The 23434-nt window shown below is 39.8% G+C and overlaps 1 protein-coding gene and 1 long non-coding RNA gene across 6 annotated transcripts in view; one reads left to right on the top strand and one right to left on the bottom strand.

The window, feature by feature from the left end:
- Cttnbp2 (cortactin binding protein 2) overlaps positions 1-23434 on the bottom strand; it is a 146347-nt gene that overhangs the window by 56452 nt on the left and 66461 nt on the right. For 2 of the 5 annotated variants that reach the window (XM_076913670.1, XM_034518963.2), the window contains exons 4-8: positions 14702-16328; positions 8521-8724; positions 7025-7124; positions 4925-5075; positions 1812-2063 (exon numbers count right to left, since the gene is read on the bottom strand). In XM_076913670.1, coding sequence (XP_076769785.1) covers positions 1812-2063; positions 4925-5075; positions 7025-7124; positions 8521-8724; positions 14702-16328 — 2334 coding nt within the window. Of the gene's footprint in view, positions 1-1811; positions 2064-4924; positions 5076-7024; positions 7125-8520; positions 8725-10154; positions 10195-14701; positions 16329-23434 lie in introns of all 5 variants that reach the window. The other 3 variants (XM_076913669.1, XM_034518964.2, XM_076913668.1) reach the window with 3 other exon arrangements.
- On the top strand, positions 5591-18082 carry LOC143434566 (uncharacterized). Its single transcript, XR_013104169.1, has 4 exons — positions 5591-5674; positions 8301-8392; positions 16149-16265; positions 16993-18082. It is a non-coding gene; the product is annotated as an uncharacterized LOC143434566 (long non-coding RNA).

Genomic DNA, 23434 nt, shown 5'->3' with positions numbered 1-23434 from the left:
TGCTTCTCATTTTTGTTTCCTAAAATATTTTACACTGGATGCTCTTGTATTCCATTCCAGTGCTACCTACATATCAGTTCTTAGACTTTTCCTTCCCTTTGAGTTCAAGAGTAACAGGAAAGGGAATATAAGCTAAGAAGCCCTGAATAAATCATGCCTTTCTTTTCTCTCTCTCTTTAAAAATTGAATTGTGAAGTGCATGGTGTCTACAGTAGACCTACCAGTTCCAAACAGACATTTTGATGTGGAATGACTGAATCTTGTGCTTAATTCAAGGATAACGCAAATCACCATCTAGCTCACTGATCGATGCTTTTTCATTTACTCTTTCCTGCAAACTATTATCTCACCATTCAGCTCTACTCCTTTCCCATGTCTACTCTTCTTCTATCCTTAGTCATTTGTTTGTTGTCGTGTATGTGTGTCTGGAGGTGGTGGGGTGTGAATATGTGAGCATGCATGCTTGCCTGTGTGTGTGCACGTGAAGGCCAGAAAGTGATTTGGGAGGTATCTTCTGTTGCTCTCCACCCTACATTTTGAGGCAGAATCACACCTTGAGCACAACTCTGGTTTCATCTATCCTGACTGGCCAGCAGGCTCCACCCTCCACTCCCAGGATCTCCCTGTATCCACATTTTCGGTACTGGAGTTGCAAGAGCATGCGGCCATGCTCAGCTCTTATGTGGGTGCTATTTATCAAAGCTCAGTTCCTTGTGCTTGTGCAAAAGGCATTTTGCCCACTAACCCATCTTCAGCCCAGCCTTGAACATTTCTGTCTATACCTCTCATCATGACCCTTGTTCCCATCACCTTCCACCACTTGTGGTCCTCTCGGCTATCCAAGTGCTCCACATCCCAGGTGGTCCAAATACTATTCTTAAATAATTTAAACTGAAGAAACATTTAACCTTATTTTTCAAAAAATCCCCCACTGGCTGTATATTCAATGGTAATTTTATGTCAAGCTCCTTATTAAATGTTACTGAAGCCCCCCCCACCAGCAATGACCCCCCCCCCAGCATTATTTTATTCCTATTTTCCTTAGCTCGCTTACTCAGGGCCGCTAGCTACCTCCTCCCTACTTCTGTGTCTCTACTTTTACTTTTCTCTTTACCTAGATTGTTCTCTCCAGTAGTCTACAGGACTCTAAATAATTTCTACCTCATTGAGAATGAGCCGTTCCCAATGTGATTCTCCCCAAAGTCCCGTTTTTTAAAACACATAATCTCTGTTTTTCCATATCACGGATTGAGGTGTTGATCTTATGCCTGTCCGTCACCTTGAATGACAGCTCCCCCGTTTGTGTCTTTATTCTACACTTATAGCTTGAGAACTTCCTGCTGGTCTAAGAGCTAAGAACACATGTTCTCTGCAGACATTAGCATGCTTAGCTAATGTCTTAGCCATCAGGAGCATCCTAATAGCTTATTACTGGTCTACTGTTCCTAATAGAAAGAGCCTAAGAAAAGAGTCTACATTCTGATCCTCCCTCCCCGCAACTAGTATGAACTAATTCCATTAATTACCTCTCCTTCCTAACACAGGTGAAATAAAATATTTGGATTTACTCTTGTATGCCTTATAAATTAAATATTTTTAAAAATAAAAGAAATGAAAGTTTTCTTATGTCCCTGATGGTACATATCTTCTAGAGAGAAATGAGTGTCAGTTTGTATCAGCAGCTCATCACCTGCAAAGGTATTACTCCACTTCTGTTTACTCAGCCTAAATGCAACCGGATCAATTATGAATGACTATACCACTCATCACATTTACAACTGGGTGATGGGGCCAGCAGCTACCAGACACACCTTGAAACCTTTGGAAGCAGCAATGTGGGCAGCGGTCCAGCCTTCTTTGTCAGCGTGGTTAATGAGTTCTGCAGGAACCACAGGCTTAGATGGACCCGAAGGGCTCTCTCCTCCATTCAGGCTGAATAAGCCTGACTTGGGCTCTTCTGCCCTCAGAGAGTTTCCACGGGCAGGCACTCTATGGTACATCAGGAGCTTGAGGCTGTCCACATCACCAGTGTCCACGGCTGCGTGAATCGGTGTCCAGCCATCCTGAAAATACAGTGACCAGGCAGAAAAGGTTGAGAATAACACTAATTATGAGAACTGTGTTATTTTAAGTCCACCTCTTAAATTCTCTTGGTCATGAACCACTGCATCCGGGAATGGAGGCACTCTTGACTATTCCTGATGAATAGTCACGTTCTCTGACTTTTACTGGTGACACTAATTCCCACAACTGTGATTCATGTTTGCTGCTAAATAATCATTTTCACCTAACAGTTACCATCTGGAGTGAGCAGGTCCTGCCTACTCCTGAGTGTTAATGCTTGTCCAACCAGAATTTCAATTTAGTATTAAAAAAAAAAATGGAGTGAACTTTATCCTAATGAACTTTTAAAATCATATGCAATCATAATAATGGTATTAATTAGTAATGCACCAAAAAACACTTCAGCAAACCAGTTTTACTACCAGTGCAGTGGCCTAACTAGAATGATCTGAAAATTTCAATGCCAACGATTCTAGAAGGAAAGATTCTAGGTAAAAAGAAAAAGGTAGGAACATAGAAAAAACAAAGCCCAATAGGTTCTGGCTCACTGATATCTGTGGGCCTCTCCTTAGGAACTTCTGTGATTCTAATCAGTTCTCACTTAGAAAATGGTCCAACTAAAATCACCGAGACCATTTTCTAGAATGAACTGCTCTGCCCCAACCCCTTGCCCACTTAGCTGGTTTCTTGAGTAGTCACAAGCTCCAGGCAGTGGTCCTCAGTTCTGCAACCTCAGTACCCTCTGAGACTTTGTTAAAACTGTAGATCACCAAGCCTCCCTCCAGATAAAGTGAACCTGACCCTCTGATGGGGAAGGTCCACCAGCCTATCAGTCATGCCCAGCATAAAGGAATGCCTTTAAAATTGATAAGTCTGATCCTAGGAAATAATCCCTGTTCCCTTCATAGTCTCTCATTCTGACACACAGGTGAGTCTGCCTGCAACATAGAAACTCTTATTTGTCCTCAAAATTTTTTTTATCAAATAAATGATTTGTGTTGTGTTTTTCCGCCTTTATATTGTATCTTTAAGATCATTTTATATAGAATTCCATATTGTTATACTAAATATATTTCAATGAACTATAAAACTTTTTGTTTTTTAATTTTTTTTGGAGAGGGTGGAAAGGTCTCACTATGCACTCCTTGATAGCTAAGAACTTGATATAGTCCTTTTACCTCCCAAGTGCTGGAATTACAGGCATATAGTATCACAGTTCTGTTTTTTTTATTTATTTATTTATTTAAAAAAAAAAAAAAACACTATCATTTGATAATGTAAAAGCTAAGAAAATTAGCCAGTAAGTAGGAACCATCTCAATGTATACCAAGTATTGTGAGCTTTTCCTGAGCTGACCCTTGAGGACTTTTTTTCTCCTTCTGGGTTTCACAGCAGTAAAATTCAGTTGACCAAGAGGAGACCACAAAGGCATTTAATAGAGCAGGGTATGGTCTGCCTTGCAGTCAGGTAGAACAGATCCCTGCTTTCTTCTGCAGGGTAATAACCCTTACATAGGCCACAGAGAATAGGTGCTGATTAACTTCCTAATTTACAAATTTCAAACAGTCTTTCTAGGAAAGAACAAGACAAGACAAAAACCCTTCCACATTTCACTTTGTTTTGCTACCTTACCATTAAAAGGCATAAGACACAATTATTTCCCATGAAGTCACTTATCAATTATACAGTGTGTTTTCTGTATCGTCTAAACAATCTGTTCAGCCCAACAGAGCTAGCTTCAGGGCACTGATGTGTGTTCTCAACAGGATGTGATTTAACCTTCCATGTTGGACTACTTATTCAGCCTGATGATGCAAAATTCATTTATCTTCTAGCTATAAGATAGGATTTTGTAGTGAATGTACCCAAACACCAAGTATTTCTTGTATAAAATAAATAAAATAAAGAAATGTGAACTAAACTACTTTTTTCAGATTTTCTGAAAAAAAAAAAAAAAAAAAAAAAAAAAAAAGAGTATCTGGGGAGATGGTCAAATCCTCTAGGGGAACCAGGCATACAAGTGGTTTAGACATGCCTACAACCAAAACACCCATACATGTACATGAAGAACCTTAATTTTATTAAAGAATTAAAATTTAATAAAAACTTAAAAATAAATAAAAATCATTTGGGGATTTGTTTTGTTTTTAACAATAATTTACCATGGAAAATATTCATATCTGGCCGTGTTATCTTTGCTGATATTCATACTTAGTGATTGGTTCTTGTCAGAGAAATTATGTAATAGCATCAGAGAACAGTATCTGTTCAATGAATAAAAACTTACATATTTGTTGTCTTCTCTAATTCTGAAACGCTAAGAGTACCAAAATCCCCCTTTTTAGGTTTAGCCTCAGAATCTGAATGACTCATGAGGTAAAATGGGCGAGATGTTTAATTAGCAAGCCGGAGACTCAAATAGAGGTCACTTTCCAATTCAGGAGCCTTAAAGCTACAGCACAACTAATGAGTGGGTTTCCATGCGCAGTTGTCCTTCAGCGTTTGTGGGTGGCTAATTCTAAAGTTACATTGTGCCTTCTTCACCCTGGCCTCTGAATTCCTAGAGACGCACACATCCCTCATACAAAACACTGTAGCATTTACATAGTGCCTACATACATCCTTCCATACACTCAAGTCCTCTCCATTTTCCTTATAATGTTGTCTACAGTGCATATGCTACGTACCCATTAGTTATACTGCCTTCTATAGGGAATAATGACAAAGAATCTGCACCTGTCATATATAGACATCTATATTAAATATACACAAGTTTGTGGTTTTTGAACCTATATGCCTCGTTTTCAGACATAATATAAATCACATATGTCAGGGAGCACTCTCCCAAATGGGTACTTACTCTGGTTTTTACACTCCGGTCAGTGCCAGCTTCCAGCAGGAGTTTGATACATTCCTCATTTCCATTTTTACAGGCCAGGTACAGAGGTGTCTGTCCTCCAGCAGCAGAGTGATTAATGTTGGCACTGTATGCAATTAGTAATTCTATACATCTGTACGTAGAATTATGATTAGTTACATACAAATGAGGTGTCAGCTGAGAAGCGCTCCCCGACCAGATATTAAATCCAGGTAACATGCCTGAGTAAGCCTGCATATTGACATATATCAACTATTTTATTTAGACCTTATGAATGTTATTGCATTGCTATCACTCTCATATGACTAAAAAAAGACACTTTAGTCTCAAAATTTATGAAAACATAAAACTGTCCCTTTATAAATGTCCAAACCTAGCTCAGGATCCTTCTTACCAACTTTTACAGGAGTTGCCCCAGGAACGGGTTTGACTTCTTAGGTTAAGTGGTATAATCATGCTTGGTATACATATTATTTGTGATTCAAAATGGTTTTTGCCTTGACAAAAAAACATGAAGCTGCTGAATCATTCTGTGATTTTTTTTTTTATTCACTCAAGAAACTGATTATAAATAGCATAGACAGCCGGGCACCATGTGCCTCCTCTATAAAAAGGAACAGGGGGATGGGAAATGGGCTGCCTTGGGAGAAAGATGGAAGAGGCAGTCTCTTTGGGTGGTAGCTGGCTTCTGAGGACACAGCTACACAGAAACAGACTCAAGAAGAAAAGGAGGTAATGCCCAGACTGTGACTTTGTGACTAGTTCAACACAGAGATAGAATTTGAACAAACTGAAGGATCTGCCTTTAGGGAGGTTTATTTTCTTTCAGTATTTGGCTTACATATATATTTTTTTAAGTAACGCACTGACATATTTGTATAGCACATTCTTTAAATTTACTAATTACTGAATTTCCATAGGGTTCCTCCTTCCAAAGCTATCCATGCTTCAGTTCTGTGACAGTTACATCCTCCAAGAAAGATGCTTACAGATGGCCTGGAAATATGAAAGTGACGAAGGCTGAAACACAAGCCAGGAGGAGAGATCTTTTCAGTGGGACACAGAATATAACCAGAAGGTAACAACAGCAAAAGTAGCTGCTGTGGTTTCCAAGACTGAAGCCAGGCTGCTGTGGCGCAGGACAGACACACAAGAGAAATGACACTAGACACTGAAGGCCGCCTTCGGAATACTGGAGAACACACTTATAATTAACAACACTGATGCGAACTTTAAAAAGCTTTATTTTAAGAATTGCATAGTTTGAGCTGAGGAAGTAGCTCAGCTGTTGAAGGCTAAGACTTATAACCAAAATGCCATGGATTCTGTAATTTGTTGAAGAATAGTTCTCTCTGGACAGATGGATCTTAAAGGTGGCAACAATACATATTCCTCACAACCTGCCAGCTCAGCACGGGAAGGACAGCAATTTGGCTATATTCTATTATTAAAATGTGACTTTTAGTTTTAGAAAGAAATATCTGTACTTAATGACTTGGAAGCTCCTTTTAGAACTCATTGTTAAAGTTATGTGCATATTAATTGATAGGTTCCCTTTGGACTCGAACTACTTTCAGTTTGCAAAAGCCTTGCTTTGATTTTTCTCTTAATTATAAATAAAGAAACATGAGTATTTGGGACTATCAACTTACCTTATCATAGAATAATAGGATTATAATAAACAATATAATTCTATGTTCTACTTTTAATGTTAGCACTAACAAAAGCTTTTATAGACAAGAGAAAACAAAGCTCTCAGCCTTCCTTACTTTGTTCTCCACTGCTAATGTTGACCTTTTCCAGAAGCAAGTTCACTGATGTATTGTTCAGACTATATACATCTATATACAGACTATATACAGACTAGACACATACACACTTCTTTTGATACAGCACTTAACTATTAGTATGAAGAACAAATCTAAGGTCCTGCTTTGCATTTGAACAGTCAAATATGTTCAGTGGATTTGTCAATGAATATTAACCACTCATTTACATACTTAGCAGGAGTGAAATCTGTGCCAAATATAAAAAAAGGGGGTCACTTTCATAGGAAAAAGAAGAATGAAGAGCATCACTTACTCAAAATGTCCCTGAGCAGCTGCGACGCACAAGGGTGTGAAGCCATTTTTATCAGCAGCGTCGACTTGGGCTTCTGCATTCAGCAGCAATCGCACACAGTCTACAGGATTTTAACAGAAAGCCACTTTAATTCAGTGCAGTGATGAGCCAGGCTCCCTATAAACTGTGCAGAGATCTAACAGCAAAGGCTGACCTGACACTTCTGTCCTGCTGGATGTGGCATGCCAAAGACTTTCTCATGGACAGCCATCTCTTTCCCTGAAGACAGATTATCTCCAAAGCCACCAAGACATGGTTTTAAAAAATGTTTCAAGGGGAGTTGTTGATGAGTAAAAAAGGAATACCACATACAAGAAAAATACTTGGCTAGATTCTTAGCCAGAGTTTCTTCAAAATAATGTTTTGGGGTAGAGAATCAGATCTACTTACCAAATTGCATTTATACAGTTATACCCTTACCGCATGATGGATGCTAATTTAATCATCAAAGCACTTCTATGTGGGCCATCCTACACTTGGCTACTTGAAGATCAAGGAAAGCCCACAGAAAGCCACCTGGGACACAAACATCACTAACAGGGAAGTATCATAAGTAATAGTGCATGATCTAAATTTAATCTCTCTACAGGAAGAAAATTCCCCCAGTGCTTCTGAATTCCGAAATGCTTTAAAACTACTGAGTCTCCTTAGCTCTGGAGAGCACTGCATCTATCTGGCCAGCGAGGAAGAAGTTCACGTTGCACATTCCCTAGTAACTTAGAACGTGTAGTCAAGTCGTCTCTTTCTCTGGGGTGCCACACGTTTTAGTATATTTAACTGCAAGATTTGCATTTTAAAGAGTAAAAAAAAAAATCTTACTCTTCAGTGACAGATCATTTATAGTAAGTTTTCAGTTCTCAAAAAAAAAAATAATCTAAAGAACTATAAATGTTTACAAGGCCACTCTTCCTAACTGGTAAAAACCTCTCTATGGCAGGCACTCAACACGTAAGCCTAACAGTCTGGAAGATCTGCTTCTCCCATAGCAGGTATTCCTACCAAAGGAATCAGGGTCACACGGTCCTGACAAGAGTGAGCTCAGATGGACAGTTTGATTCGCATGTGTGTTTAAGAATATCCCTATATAAACAATAAATTTTGTTGTGCATCTGAGAAAATCGACTTTGCCACTGGCTCTACATTTTACCATTAGGAACTGCATAATTGGGTTCTTAAATATTCATTAGACTTTAAAAAAATTCCCTGTTCTCTTCCCCCCACCCCAACCCACCCCCAGAAAAGAAAGAAAAAGAACTCCAAGTGGACCTTTAGCTCAGAACAGTGATTTAATTGCCTTTGGTTTTCCATCCTTCTGCCAGGTGTATTAAGGTAAGGCATTGTTGGTTTGGTTTGGTTTGGTTTGGTTTGGTTTGGTTTGGTTTGGTTTGGTTTGGTTTGGTTTCGATTCGTTTCCTTTCCTTTGCTTTGCTTTGCTTTGCTTTTTTTTTTTTTTTTACCTGTATGTCCATTCTTAGCAGCAGAATACAAGGCAGAATGGCCATCTTCACAGGAGTAATTTATGTCCAGTCCTTCTTCATTAAGCAGCATTGATAATAAAGTGACATTTCCCTGGGCAGCAGCTTGCTGAAGAAGGGTGGGCCTGCCAGCCAGGGGGGCAGGACCACCACTCATTAGCAAAGGGGTTAGGGAGGGTGACCAGCCTGTAGGTTAAAGTGACCCTAGTTAGAGAACAGGAAGAAAAGACAGATACTTCCATTCCTTTTTGAATCACACACACACACAGAGACATGAACATGTGTCCCTAGAAGATTACATGGTTTCTAACATTATCAATCTGTTAATACTTTCTTAGCACAAACTCATACTGTTATCTTTAGACTTCTTATCTGGTGCTAATTAAATTAACCTTAATGGGGGCATGTTATTTTTAGTCGTCAGTTTGGCACAAAAAAAGAGTTAAAGAAATAATTGGATTTAGGAGACCAAGACTGCTACCACACTTCACAAACTTAAATTTCGATTTAGAATTTAAAATCATTTTGAATCCTAAAATTATGTAAAGGCTACCTCAATTTCAATACTGAAATGGCAGTGTAAATAAAGTAGGTGTAAGATATCACCATAGCTTCAACGAGTTTCTTCAACAATGTTTCTAAGATAATTATTTTACATAAACCAAGAAATGGGCATTACTCTATCAAAGAGTTTGTTCTACTTCTTGCATTTCCATATTTGAGAAACAAATAATGGGTGATGGGTGTTAAAAGCTAACAGAAATTTTATATATATATGGCCATATTGTATGACAGTTCAATAACAGTTTTGCAAACTAACATCTCTTGCCATCTTCATGGCAGGACTAACAAACTTTTAAAATTGGCCAACAAAGCAGAGTGCTCTACCATACAGCTTTACAATGATTGTAAGCGTTATCGTGGTTAGATAGTTCTCATCAGTATTTAGCGGCTTTAGAAGAGAATCTGTTAAGAGTGTGAAGTCGGCTGCATATAGCCTGGAAAAGTTTGTGAATCCTTCCTTGATCAAAAGGCTGTAAAAACAGTAAAGTACAAATGTTTATTTAATTGGTAGTTGTGTCCTTTCGACTTGAATACAATGAGCAAGACCCAATACTTTTAAGCAGTGCTGTATATAACTACACATATATACTCTTCAGGCAGACTTTCCATGGGTATATGTAACATTCCCTTTAGCAAGATGTAGTAGGTATGCTTTTCCTTCCCTCTACAGAGGTATTAGTTACACTAATATGAATGTAATATTCATTTCTTATGACTAATCACAAAGTTTTGGCCTTAGTTGCACCAGGATACATTTAAAGTATGTATCTATCAAAGAAGCTTCTCAGAATATTAAAAATTCTTTATAAAAATTAATCAGAGAGAGGCCATTTATGCAAATAGAAATCCATGGAACATTGAAATTTCAAAATTAGATCTTTATAGCCAATAGTTTGAATCCATGGATTATCTATTGTTTTATCGTATCAGGAGAGCAATGATAGACAATTAAAATGTTTATAAAATTCAATCTTTCTCAAATCTTTATAATATTTCCCCATCCATATCGATTAGGTCTTCTTAGAAAAGTAGTATTTTTACTTCATACTTACAAGAAGGTTCCTCTCTGGTACATTTTACCTTTTGTATTTTCTTAAAAACAAACAAACAAAAAAAAACAGGCCCACAAAAATTAAATCAGTACTTATTAGAAATGGATGATAGACAGAAAATCATAAACACCAAGGTAGGACACCTTGACTGTAAAGCAAACACAAGCAACAGGGAAGCATCAACACTACCGTCCCCAGCAGAACAGGGAGGGGGGTCTGCTTCATGCTATCAACAGGCACGCGTACACGCAAGCACACAAACATGTACACGTGTACTCAGGCATGCACACACACACACAAACACACACACACGCGCGCGCACACACACACACACACACTCTTTCATCTCTTTATATCTCATTCAAGGAATCTTGGCTCTTGATATTCTTCCATGAATACCAATGTGTACATACTAAAGTTTGCTCTTATTTTTTTTAAACCACAGTTCTAGGCTTTGGGGGAGACAATACAAATACATATTTCCAATTGTTTTCTATGGAAATATTCAATTATGGATATAATCTTCTGGAAGACCCCATTCATGTGAAAGGTAAAAGGCCTTATTCAAAAATGTTCCTAATCATTAGGCCATGAAGTGTTGTCATTTCCCCAGTCAGACTCAAAGGAAGCAGTATCAGTTTCCTTGGAGGACTTAAAAAAAAATGTTTAAGTCTTCACAAAAGAAAATGTTTTGTAAATATTGTAAACTTTAAGCTCTTACATTTTAAACAAATGTTATATTTCTACTATAATTTCCAATTTTCTCCCAACACAATTTATTTTAATAAATCCTGTTACAAATATGGGGGGAAAAAAGACCTCATCACAACACTAGTATTCATCTGAAATTCTCAACCACCAGAGAAGTCTTAATATGTGATTAACTGCGTTAGTGAAGGACAGAATAAACCTGAATCCATACAGCTACTCTACAGATGTTAGAAAGTCATTCAGCTACACAGCACTGTAGGCAAACATTAGTAAAGGTGAGGTTTTGCATAGCAGGCCACGAAACAGTGGGGACATGCAATGGCAGAGGAAGAGGAGCTGAGAACAGCTTCTGGCACCAGCTTCAGAGGGTGGAGAGGGTTAAGGTCACAGCCCAGACCATTCTTATTTTGCGTTTTAGCATTCAAGCCAATCATACATGAGTATACTTTAGAAAATATATTTAAGGAAGGAAAAAAAGTCTGAACCAAATGAAATGAAATTTATAAAAGAAATAATAGCAAGAAGAAAAACAACCACAGGAAGGAAGGAAGGAAGGAAGGAAGAAAAGAGGAGAGAGAGAGAGAAAGAGAGAGAGAAAGAGAAATGTTCAAGCATTGTTTGGAGTGATTCCTGCTTTAACCTTCTCCATGTAACCATTGGAATATATATGTTCATTTGACAAGTTGGTAAGAATTTCTTATTCATTTAGAATTTAAAATGTTATTTTATAAGTTCATGATTTGCTCTGAAGTCGCCTCTAGTTAGTGTGCTTTACAACCCATTAAAAAGAGACCCCTCTGCCACTCCAGCTTCCTTCTGGAATTTCACCTCACTGTTATAGACAGAAGGTGGCAGGGACACAGGCATCTCAAGAGAAAGATCCTGAGATCCAGGGCGAGGAGGAATAAAGAGTCTCCATCATGAGGATAAGTCAGAGCATCCTTCTGCTGGAAAAATAGTCTTAATTTTGGGTTCAAGAGTTTACATTGTAGATGACAAAGCTAATTGCTTACAAATAATTTCTCTCCAGGATTATAACTACAAAAGGGCATAAATGAACTAATTTTGCCGTTTGAATGCTTGCTCACATGATCAAAGAAATGGGAACCAATCTCTGCCAGACATCTGGCAGGTACACTGTCCTTGGCTTTGTTCCTGAGCAACTACAATGGTGCCAGTGGAAAGTTAATGACCTCCTATATGCTTATGACCTGAAGAGGAACAAGCTCACTCAGGCACAGCCAGGTTAAGGAGCAGGATGTAGGGAGCTCTGGTGCTTCCTAGCTGAAGTGGGTGCTGCTGTGGCAAAGACTGCAGTGGAGCACAGTAGTGGAGCACTTGCCTGGCATGCATTAGGCTCTGCATAGGATCCCCAGCACCACCAAAATACTCTTTTCAAAAAGAACTGGAACAAACTAAATGCAATGCAGGTGAAACACTAATTTGGGAAGCTTAGGGTGGCCTGCACCTGCAACTGAGTTCTGTAATTATACAAGCATGCTTCACGCTAACGCTTGTGCCTTCAGAGTACATAAAGAGATGCCTGCCAAACACCTGCTAAGGGACTAAGACCCCCCTGGTGCCACCCTTCTGCCCTGAAGATTCACACTTTATAATCAGTCAGACAGAAGTCTGCTATTCCACTGAAGGGCATCCTACAGTTCTGAAAACACTATGGCCAAACTAGAAAATTGAAAAGCAGACAAGGAACCGACTTGACATATCTTCAGTGGCTACTGTTTCATCCAAATCTCCTATTCACTTCTCCTTGGTACCTCAGAGATAAGTAAAGGTAATTTTTTTTTAAGAGTCCTGGCTTCTTTTATCCAGAATTCCACTGAATACAAACAGTTGTTTGGGCAAATATTTAACTGATTGGAAGTTAGTCATCTTTAAAACTTAACTTCTCTCCAGTCACACATGCTTGCTTTAGAGCTTCTCTGTTGATTACTAAAGGGTGTGTGCCACTGGACTTGAAATCATAGTGCCTACCGAGGCAGCGGCTGGCAGAGCCTCAAGGTATCAAAAAACAGATGGCTTTGTACTTAAAAACAGAACCAGTTGACAGCATTCCTTTGCCCTGGGAAATGTTGCCTACATACAGTCTGTACAGTTACAGGAGAGCATTGTCATGGCTCCAAATGACTCTGGAGCCACTGCTTTCCAGAAGACTATAGGTTTCAAGTTCCGTGTTTGGATTGTTCTGGATGGTACCAAATGCCTCTCTCCTTAGGGCAGGTTTAACTAGTGGGAAAGCCAACAAAATTCCAAGCAATACCAAGACCTATCAAACATAATAGAACTATTTTAGAGAGAAAACTAGGGAGCTTCCCATGCCTATCTATACCATCACAAAACGACAGTAAGATCATTTCTAAAGCAAGTTCTCAAACATGCTGTAAGCAACACCGCCACCCCAGGTGGGGATTAGTCATGCTGTCACGGGTTCAGTGCCATGTCTTGATATGTTACAGTCTCCAAGTCTCCCTCCAGCCACCCTCTCTCTGAGCACTATAAACTCCAACTTAAGGAAGAAAATACTTGCTCATGATGAAAGGAATCAGCAAAAACAGGTATATACAATGGGGCCTCATCTCTAACACCAATCTATTAACTCCAAAGTGCATGCTGTTTCTGATTCTCAGCTTTGCCCTCGAAAATAAAAACAACCTCCCCTAATGCTGAACCTCAACAGAACAGCTTGGAATTAGAGGCATGCAGTCTGGCAATCTGAAGCACTTAGCTCCTTCACTGGCTTCAGAACTGTAGTTTGTGCTCCATGCTTTAAGTTTTAAATGTGATGCTACTAAAATTTCCCTTTCATGTTTAAATCTCTGCTCTTCAGAGCCAATAGAGTCTGCCAATCCCAAATGTCTGAGGAGAGCAGCACTGGCTGTCTCAACAGAGCTCTGACCCTAAGCATGAATCTACTTTAGCCATGATAATAGAAAAGCAATGCTTCCATAACTATAGACAACAACAACAACATCTAGTTCTTTGTGGAACTCCCAGACTGAGCGACATCAGAATGCACTCATGCAATGGGAACTGTCATATCCCATGCGGCGTGGAAGCCATCTGGGCTCAAGTGTCGGACAACAATACCTTATCCAAAGAGGTACATGCCATTCAAACTAAACCAAGTTTGTAACTGAGATTTATGAATATTCACATTCTTTTGTTGAGGGTAAAAAAGGGATGTTCATACCAAACTGATAGGAGCCTTCAGAATCTATTAATTACAGAATCAACCCCATCAATCCAGAGTTAATCCAGAGTTGTACAAAGAGGGACTTGGAAGGATTTTTTTTCTTATGCCATCCTAAAAGGACCAAATTGAAAGCACACTGAGGATGAGCCATTAATATTGAGGTCTTGAGAGATAAATATTTCATAAGAAGGGATACTCTTTCCTCCCCTGAAAATGTTTCAGTCTCTCTAAATTAATGGTCTCTGTGGACTTCAAACCACTACTATTTTCAGGTTATTTTCAAGAAAAGCACTTAGAATGATGTAACCACAATTCACAGAGCAAGATGAATCACCATCACCCCATAGCCTTAAAGAAAATTACAAAAAAAAATTAACAAAACGAAAGAGAGAGAAAGATACATATATATATATATATATATATATATATATATATAGAGATATATACGTATGTATATATATATATATATATATAGAGAGAGAGAGAGAGAGAGAGAGAGAGAAGAAATGAGAAAGTGGGCAATGAGAGTATTAAAAATATTTCAAGACAGTATGAAAGGAATTGAAACAGGTCAGAGAATAGGCCACATTCTTTATAAAAGGGTATAAGTTTTTAATCCCTTTACCTGATGCTGTTACCAAGAGGCTGTCTGAGGCACCGGGGCTACGGGATGAGGCACTAACAGGGTTTATGGAAGAGCAAAAGGCAACGGTGGCGGGAATGACAAGGGAGCTGTCTGAACATGCGGGTTGGTTCAGTCCAGGGGTTTCAGCAGGCCAGGCACCCACCTGAGACGTGGCCAGGGCCGAAACGGGACAGCCTGCAGGTGCCACAGTTAAATCTATGGATGGTTTTGGTGGCAGCTGAGGGGAGGATGACTTAGGGACGTTCTCCTCACTTACTACCTTGGCCCCTTGTGGCAAAGAGGAGGGAGGTGAAGCCACAATTTTGTTATCAACTTTGGCCCCTGCATTGGAGGCCCTCAGTTGGGGGTGTGGTGGAGAAGGAGTTTGGGAGAGCCCTGGCTTTTTGGGAGGGATAGGAGGAGGATTTCCTCTGTCAACTCGTGCTGCCCCAGGAGTCTTTAAACCGGTTCGACCAACTGGAGGGCAGGTGCCAGTATCCCCTCCTGGAGATGCTCCAAGCCTTGAAGAAGCACCTGCTTGAGGGCTGGTAAATCTGGACAGCGCTTGGGTCACAGTATTCCGAGCTAGCTGCTTGGCTACTAGGTTGTCACGACTCGTAGGAGAAACATCTCTTGAAGGAGGACTTGGAGTGTTATTTCCATTCTGGTCTGGGTCATTTGCATTGCCCTGAAATCTAAATCTAGCTGCTTGGATGCGTGGGTTGAGACCTGGATGAGTGTTGGCACACGGTGAATGTAAACTGTGCACAGGGGGGGCTTGTGAGTGGTTCTGGGGTGCTGTGCCTGGTGTCTGAGCAGTGGCAGGGGCAGTGCTACTAGGAGTTGAGGGTGTGCTATTTGATACATCAGGGACATTGCCTGTGCTTGGTCCATTTTCTTCAATTCTGTTTGCATTTGATGGTAGGGCAGTGGGTGGAGAGGGACCCAAGTCACTGTGGGAAGCCTGCCTATCAATACCTGGTCTAATCAGCAGGGCACTGGGGCCCACATTCCCTTTTGTGTTTGTGGGAACTAGGGGGCTCCCTGTGGAAGGCTTTATGGGTACAGTCAAAGGCAACTTCTTCACAGGGTCAGTGCTTTCTGTCACTGCATCTGTCTGGCAAGTGACAGACCTTGTCACAGGCCCTTCTGTTGCCACAGATATGGAAGCCAGGCGCTTATCTTTTGTCTTCCGTGGGAGGGAGAGGCCAGGCTTGCCATCATTTCCCTTCTTCATTTGCTCCATCATTTTCTTCATCTTGTCTATCTCCTCTTTAAGGTCAGTGGTGTGTGCTTCTTCTCGGTTCAGCTTGGCACGCAACTGCTCCCGTTCCGTGTCAAACTCGGAGAGCTGTTTCTCCAGCTGAGCTTCCATCCCAGCGCTTTTCTGTTTCTCCGCGGAGAGCTGGTCTTCTAACTCACTTGTCCTTTTCTTTTCCTCCTCCAGTTTCGCCATGACTTCCTCCAACTTCTGAGCCTCCTCTATGACTTTGCCCGAGAGCTGCTTACACTCCTTCACCAGCATCAGGACCACATGCTTGTTCTTGCCCCTTTCTTCCTCCAGGTGGGCAGTCAGCTTCTTGTGCTCCTGTTCAAGGGCCTGGAGCTGGAGCTTTTCCATCTCCAACTGGAAGATATTGAAAGGGAAGTCTGAATTAATAGATGGAATATTCTTTGTATCATAGAAGGGTTTTTTTTTTATTAATTTCTGAACAATGGCATAATTTGGGTTAACAAAAGTGCCAGAGTTTGTTATGATTTTTTTAAAAGGTAATATTTAAAGACCCATTAAAATGAGAAAATTGACAAAGGGTTTTCTGCAAAATATCTACATTAAGAAAAAAAGGGAATTGTTTTAATCTATTAAATTTAACTACAGTGCAGAAGAACAGTAATAGGATGTTTCAAGTCACAGCACAGAGTTCAAAAAGAGCTGCTTTGATGAGTACAGACCAGTGAGAGACTTGGTGATATGTAATAAAGGTTCAATGGCTGCAAATTATTAACTGATCTTTGAGACACTCAATCAGGATTTAAATCCCAAGCCCCATAGTTGCTAATGGTATTATATAGCTAAATCACTTAAACCGCTTTAAACGTCTTTTGATGGGCTAGAAGTCATATACAATAACATGCAAAGGAATTTTTAGAATACAAGTATAACAGATTATTTTATTAGATCTATAGTCAACGCTAGTGAACCTGAAGCCTCACCCTGCCATTTATTTGGATGCTGCTTTCAAATTTAGTTACCTTGGCTTCCATGAACTTGGTCCTTCCTCTTGCCTCAGGGTCTTCATCCCTGTTGTCCTACCTGCCTAGAATTTCATCAGATGCCTTAAGGATGCCTTCCTTCACAAAGAATCCTATGCACTTCACAGAAGTAACCAGCAAGCAAACCCTCCAGTATGCCTGCTCATCAAAATGCCTATGTGTGGGGTTGTACCTGCTTTTCTGTAGCCAAAAGGTACTGGCTATTCATGAAGCCATGGTACTTAACTTGGTGCTACTCAGAGGAAAAAAAAAAAAAAAAAAAAAAAAAAAAAAAAAAATTTACCAAATGATCAACACGGAGACTAAACTTATAAAACCTTTGTCCCCAGACATAAAAGGGAGAGCACTGAACCCAGGACTGTATGCATGATAAAAGTACCTACCCTATCACTGAGCAATATCCTAAACCTGAGGTAAGAGTCTGTCATATTCACAAAAGCACCCAGCAGCAGAAAAGCATGCCTCCGCTTTTTCCTTCTGGCTTCTGTTCACTTGTCACTTTTATAGTGAGGCCTGCTGTGCCAGCTATCTTTATGTCAACTTGACACAAGCCAGAGTCATCTGAGAAGAGAGAACCAGAGTTGAGAAAGTATCCCCACCAGACTGGCCTGCGGCCCGTGGAGCATATTTTCTTGATAGATGATTGATGTTGGAGGACCCAGCTTAATGTGGGCTCATGGCACTGAGCAAGACAAGAGGAGCAAGTCGGTAAGCAGCACTCTCCATGGCCACAGCATCAATCTCTACCTTCAGGTTCCTGCCTTGTGTTCCTGCACTGATCTCTTTAGATGAATGTGTAAGCAACATAAACTCTTTCCTTTCCAAATTGCTTTTTGGTCATGATGTTGCATCTCAGCAGAGTAAATCCCTAGAACTAAAACACCTGCCTTTTCTGCCAGAGCAAAGCCATCTCCTTTCCTGTGTTCCCATGTCTTCATTACTTTTGTTTAGTGATGAAAACCTGCCTTCTTAAGAATGTAACCTCATGAAGGCAAAGACAGAATCACTTGCGATGTCCCACAAACCTATAATAAATAGGCTGACACATGGTAGTGCTTAATAAAGATTGAATGAATGAATGATATTAGCACTGCTGCTCTATAATAAACTTCCTAAAACAAACAACCCTTTTTGGTACATGAGCAACATTTATAACTGCATTTTAATTTATTGCTATTTATTATACAAAATAATGAGCTCATGTTATGTCTGTATATGCATAGATAATATGTTTTAATCGAATTCAACGCCCATTATCTACTTTTGTACCTCCCCCGACATTAGTTCCCTTCTTCCTCCTAAATAGTTCTTGTCATGATTACTCTTTGTTGTTGATTTGGCTACATTTAGAATCAGCCAGGTGGTGTACCACCAGGCATGTTTATGAACGTGTTTGTAGAAAGAAAAGCTCACCTTGAATGCAGGCAGCTCCATGCCCTGGACTGAGGTCCTGGACTTAACACAGCAAGGAAAGGTGGAAGCCAGCTGACCCAGAAGACAGTATGACCAATTGTCTTGCTCTCTTGCCACCATGCCTTCTAGGACATGACAGTGTCCCCTCAAACCGTGAACCTAAATGCATCCTTCCTCCCTCAAGTTTCTTGTCAAGTATTTTGTTACAGAAATGAGAGAAAAATGAATAACTCTTCTTTTCCATGTAATTTTATGTAAGTTTTAGAAATCCAGATTCTGCAGGAGTGAGAGCGTGTAAGGCTTATCTTTCTGCATCTAGCTTATTTAGTCTGACATCATGATCTTTAATTCAATCGATTTTATTACAAATGACATCATTCCATTCTCCTAAGGCTAGACAATACTATGTACACATGTCCTTATCTGTTCATTTGTTAATGGGCATCTAGGCCGATTTGATGTCTTAGCTGTTCTGAGTAATACTGTGGTAACTGGAGAATTCCAGTTCCTGTATGCCACCTTAGATTCCTTCAGGAATCGTATGTTCAGGAGTAGTAGTTAGTTGCATTATTCTCTTAAATCCTACAGATTGTTTATTTTCTACCAGGAAGCACGTGTCACGAGACTAGGAAAGACTAAGGCACACCTTGAACTGGAATGCAGCAATCAGGTTGGCACTCCTAGGTCACTTGTCCAACTTACGACTATTCCTCTGGTGGTCCACAAGGGGCTTCATGGCTTATAGAGGTTAGAGTGGATTTAGTGGTTTAGAGATGAAGAAAGAGCATTTCATCTCTTCTAGATGCTAAAACACAAATACAGGGATGTAACTTACTGCATTTTGTATTCAGAGGTCTTGTGAGCTTTTACCACTTGAAGATCTGTGGCAATACTGCATCAATCAACATTATTATGGGAATCATTTCTTCCTCCCCCAGTAGCTCCAATAATAACAATTTCAAGTTATGGACATTGTTTTGTTTTGTTTTTTAGATACAATGCAACTTATAGACTACAGTAAAGCATAAAAAGACTTGCATTCATTGGAAAAATCAAAAAAGGCTTCGATTAGTACAATATTATCCATAGTTTAGTGGTTCAGACAAAAACTTTCATTGTATTCTCAGTAAAGCTAAACTTGCTCAAGTCAAATTTTGGCATCTATGGCAGAGGAAGGCAATGTTCTCAGGACTGACAACTGTAGGCAGCCCTACTGTGGCCCTGCTGAGAGAATCTATGACTCCAATGTTCTGACAGTGTCATGAACCCAAAAGTAGAAAATGGCTTACTGCTCAACCAGAGGTCATAGGTATCGTTTAAGTTTGTTGTTTTGCATATGTGTGTATGTGTATATGTGTGTACATTTACATGGGTGTGTGCATGTATTTTGAGGGGTACAGAGGTCATCTTCAACCATTCTCTACCTTAGTTTTTGAAACAGAATCACTCATTAAACCCAGAGCTCACTGATTTGGTCAGACTGACTAGTCAATGAGGTCCAGGGATTTATTTCCCTATTGCTGGAATTAGAGATATATTGCTGACATCACATGGGTACTGTGAAGCAAACTCAGTTCCTCATGCTTGCCCAGCAAGAACTTTACTGAGCCATGTCCTCAGCTCAAAGCATCACTGACTGATACTGAAGTGCTTTGTGCATTAAAAAGCAGTTTCTTAACAGTCCCAGTTAAGGAATGAGTCTCAAACTAGAGATTGATTATACAGTTAATTATTAAGAATAATGCATACCCTAAGATGGATGGCACAGACCTGAATCCCAACTACTCTAAAGGCTGAGGCAGGAGGAATTTAATTTCATGGTCTCACAGGTCAACTTAGCCAGACCCAGCCTCAAAACATAAGGGAAGAAAAGAGGACTAGGTATATAGTGATGGTAGAGAATTGGGCGAAGACCCAAGGTTACATTCCTCACTGTCCAGAAGAAAACAGAAAGAACAACAGCGTGCTCTATGGTGCTGTGCAAAATGTTGGAGGTGGCAATTAAGTGGACTAGGTACAATCTGAGGTATAATGCATAGTATGTTGATGTGTGTATTTATTCACTCTCAGAAGATTTGAGTTGTTCAGAAGATTTGAGTTGTTCTCGGCTAAAGCATATTTAAATTGTGTGAAATGCACAAAATAATAGATTGCCACCAGAAGGCACAAAGAAATATTAAGGGAATATAGAAAATCTGCCTGGGGGCACTGAGTTATAATCTTGGCAGGGAAACTTGGCAGGGAAAGGCAGGAGGATTGGGAATTTAAGGTGAGCCTCAGCTATACCCACAGAAGAATTTGGAGCCAGCCTGGGCTACAAGAGACTATGTTTTAAAATCAAACAAGCAAAAAAAGAGAAAACAACAACAACAAAAAAAAACAGACAAAAATAAATAAATAGGAAAATCAAGCACAGTAGGGACTGGTGGTGTGGTTCAGTAGTAGAGTACTTACTTATTAAACAGGACAAAAAGCCTAGGGTCCAGTACTAGCACCACTCTGAGAAGAATCAATACCCTCCATGCTAATGTCAGTAAAAAATTCTTATGATAGTGTTAGGAAAAAAGATGAGCTAGGTCAGTTTACATTCTTAAAATATGAGTCTTCTAATCCATCTCTGATGGTCAAAGGGAAATGTTGAAGTATTTTAAAGGTTAAATGTGGTAGAAACGACAGGGAGGGTTAGAAGGGAGGGAGGGGGTGGGTGTAATCAAAACACATTGCATAGATCTATAAAAATTCTGGGAGGAAAAAAAATATTACCTCTACTTCCAGCAAACAGCTAACTAAAGGGTAACTTAAGTGATTTCCCTGAGCAGGGCTAGAACCGTGAAGCCCACTAAGGGCTTGGCTTGCTCCACTGAAGGTGGCTCTTCTCTGGAGACTGCACATCCCAACTACGGTGTTTCTTCACTCTGGGTGAACTCATACGGCTTTCACCTTCTACTTTACTATCAAATCTGAGAAACCTCTAAATGAACATATATACAACTAATATCTGACATTTATCCCCCAAACTCCACTACTATAAAAGTACCCACAAGTCTTTTATAATTGCTCTTCCATCAGTAGCGCCTCTAGGCAGCAGGACAGCAACTCAACAGACCCCCGAGCCCATGAGGTCCACTCTTCCCTGTGTTTTTGGCTTCCATTACCATGCACTACAGCAGATATTTCATATCTTAGCTTCTGTTGATGAGATGTTACCAAGGACTCCTCAAAGGACTCTTGATATATCTTCACAGATTCCTTTATCAAGAAAATTCACTCCCAGAGAGAATGGTTTCCATCTGCCCAACACTAGACTTCAGTAATTAACTTGATTCTTTGCAGTCATCTCTTGGACTTGTGCCATTACTTATCATTCCCACCCCCCCCCACAAATATCAAACATCTGCTCTGTAAATCTTCCCATTGGTACAGAACACGAGCCTTGTGTGTGTTGCAGAGGTGAGATGATAGAGTGCCAAGTTTGATCCCAAGATTCTTACTTGGGTGGCCCTTTTTTTGCATGATAGGGCAACACAGAATGCATATAGTAAACAGGACTCACAGGAGGGCAGGGTTTTAGGCTTCTATACTAAAATGGAGACACATTACTATTCCTTATTTCCAAACGGAAAGCTGCTCTACTGAGCTCACCTCCCAAAAATACAGGATCAAAGAAACACAGACCAAAGGCTCAGTGGCAGAATACACGCCTAGCATGCAATAGACCTTAAGTTCAATTGCCATCACCTATTAGGGAGGAAGGGAAGCAGGGAAGAAGAGAGAGAGAGGGAGGGAGGGAAGGTGAGAGGGCCAACTCAGAGTGTTATTGGCTCCCTGTCTACACCTTCTGAGGAAAGTTATCCTTGAAATGCCCAATTTTCTTTTATTTTCTTTCCCCTGCTGTCTTATATTTTCTCTATCTATAAACCAGACTTCATCTATTTTAGTCATCTATCACTCATTCTATTTCTATAAACTAAACTAGAATTGACAATAAAATTAAGAACATTAAAATACATTATGGTGATTTTAATCATTGAAAGAAGTAAGCACCCAGCATAGTACTGGTGGTTTAAAAAAATAATATTTTCAACTCATACTACAATAGCTAGTTGTGTTGTTTAGGAATATGTGTCTGCATATGTTTTCTTTTTACTTAAACTACAAGTTACAGAACTGAGCACATTAAACACACACACATATTTAAAGAAATAGATTGGACAGGGTGGTACATTTTGTCAGTCACAAAGTATGTCACAGAAAATTTGACTACTAATAATGGCAAAGTAATTGCTTATTCAGCTGGCTCTTCTACAAAAATTAATAATGAATCTTTATAAAATTATGATGATCTGTGGCTTTCTGAGAAGAACAGAGACTGTAGGCAGGAAAACAACAAAATACCACCAGGAAAAAGCCACTAGCACTTTGTGAGCTCGGTCTTTGTACAGGTCCTCTATGGGGCTACTCTCTGTCTCGCTGGCACTGGAGACTGAACTGGGCAAGTTCTGGTACTTGCCTCTCATACCTGAGAACTCAGGTTCAATTCCCACCATGAAAATTTTAAAAAGCAAACCAAGCTATGTTTTTCAATCTTAAACCTTAAAAAATTAACAAATTAATCAACCAAAGAAAAACATTGAGTTATGAAGGGTTTTTGCTTTTTTTAGTATCAAAGAAGAGCTCAAGACACAGACAGCATCTGAGTCCAAAAGCAGGAGATCCCTAGGTATCTGTAAGGGGGGAGATAGGACACAGCAAATCGCTGATTAAGTGATATGCCATCTGGAAGCAGAGGCTTACTGGTGCCTACAACAGTAGGCAGAGTTCTTTGGATGCTCTGTGGCATCACTTCGCTATGTCTAATGTGAAGTAATAACATCATGACTTCATAATATTCTGTGATGGCTACTCTTAGTTGTCAACTTGACTAAATCTGGAGTTAAGTAATACTCAAGCATCCGGATACACCTGCGAGGAAACTTTTTTTTCTTAATAAAATCATTTGTAGTGGGAAGATACATTTTTTTCTTGTTGTTGTTGTGGGTTTTGTTT

Source organism: Arvicanthis niloticus, chromosome 15 (genome assembly GCF_011762505.2).
Source record: "Arvicanthis niloticus isolate mArvNil1 chromosome 15, mArvNil1.pat.X, whole genome shotgun sequence".
Classification (NCBI taxonomy): Eukaryota; Metazoa; Chordata; class Mammalia; order Rodentia; family Muridae; genus Arvicanthis; species Arvicanthis niloticus.
Note: the sequence above shows the minus strand (reverse complement) of the source record. Positions and strands in the feature narration are given on the sequence as shown.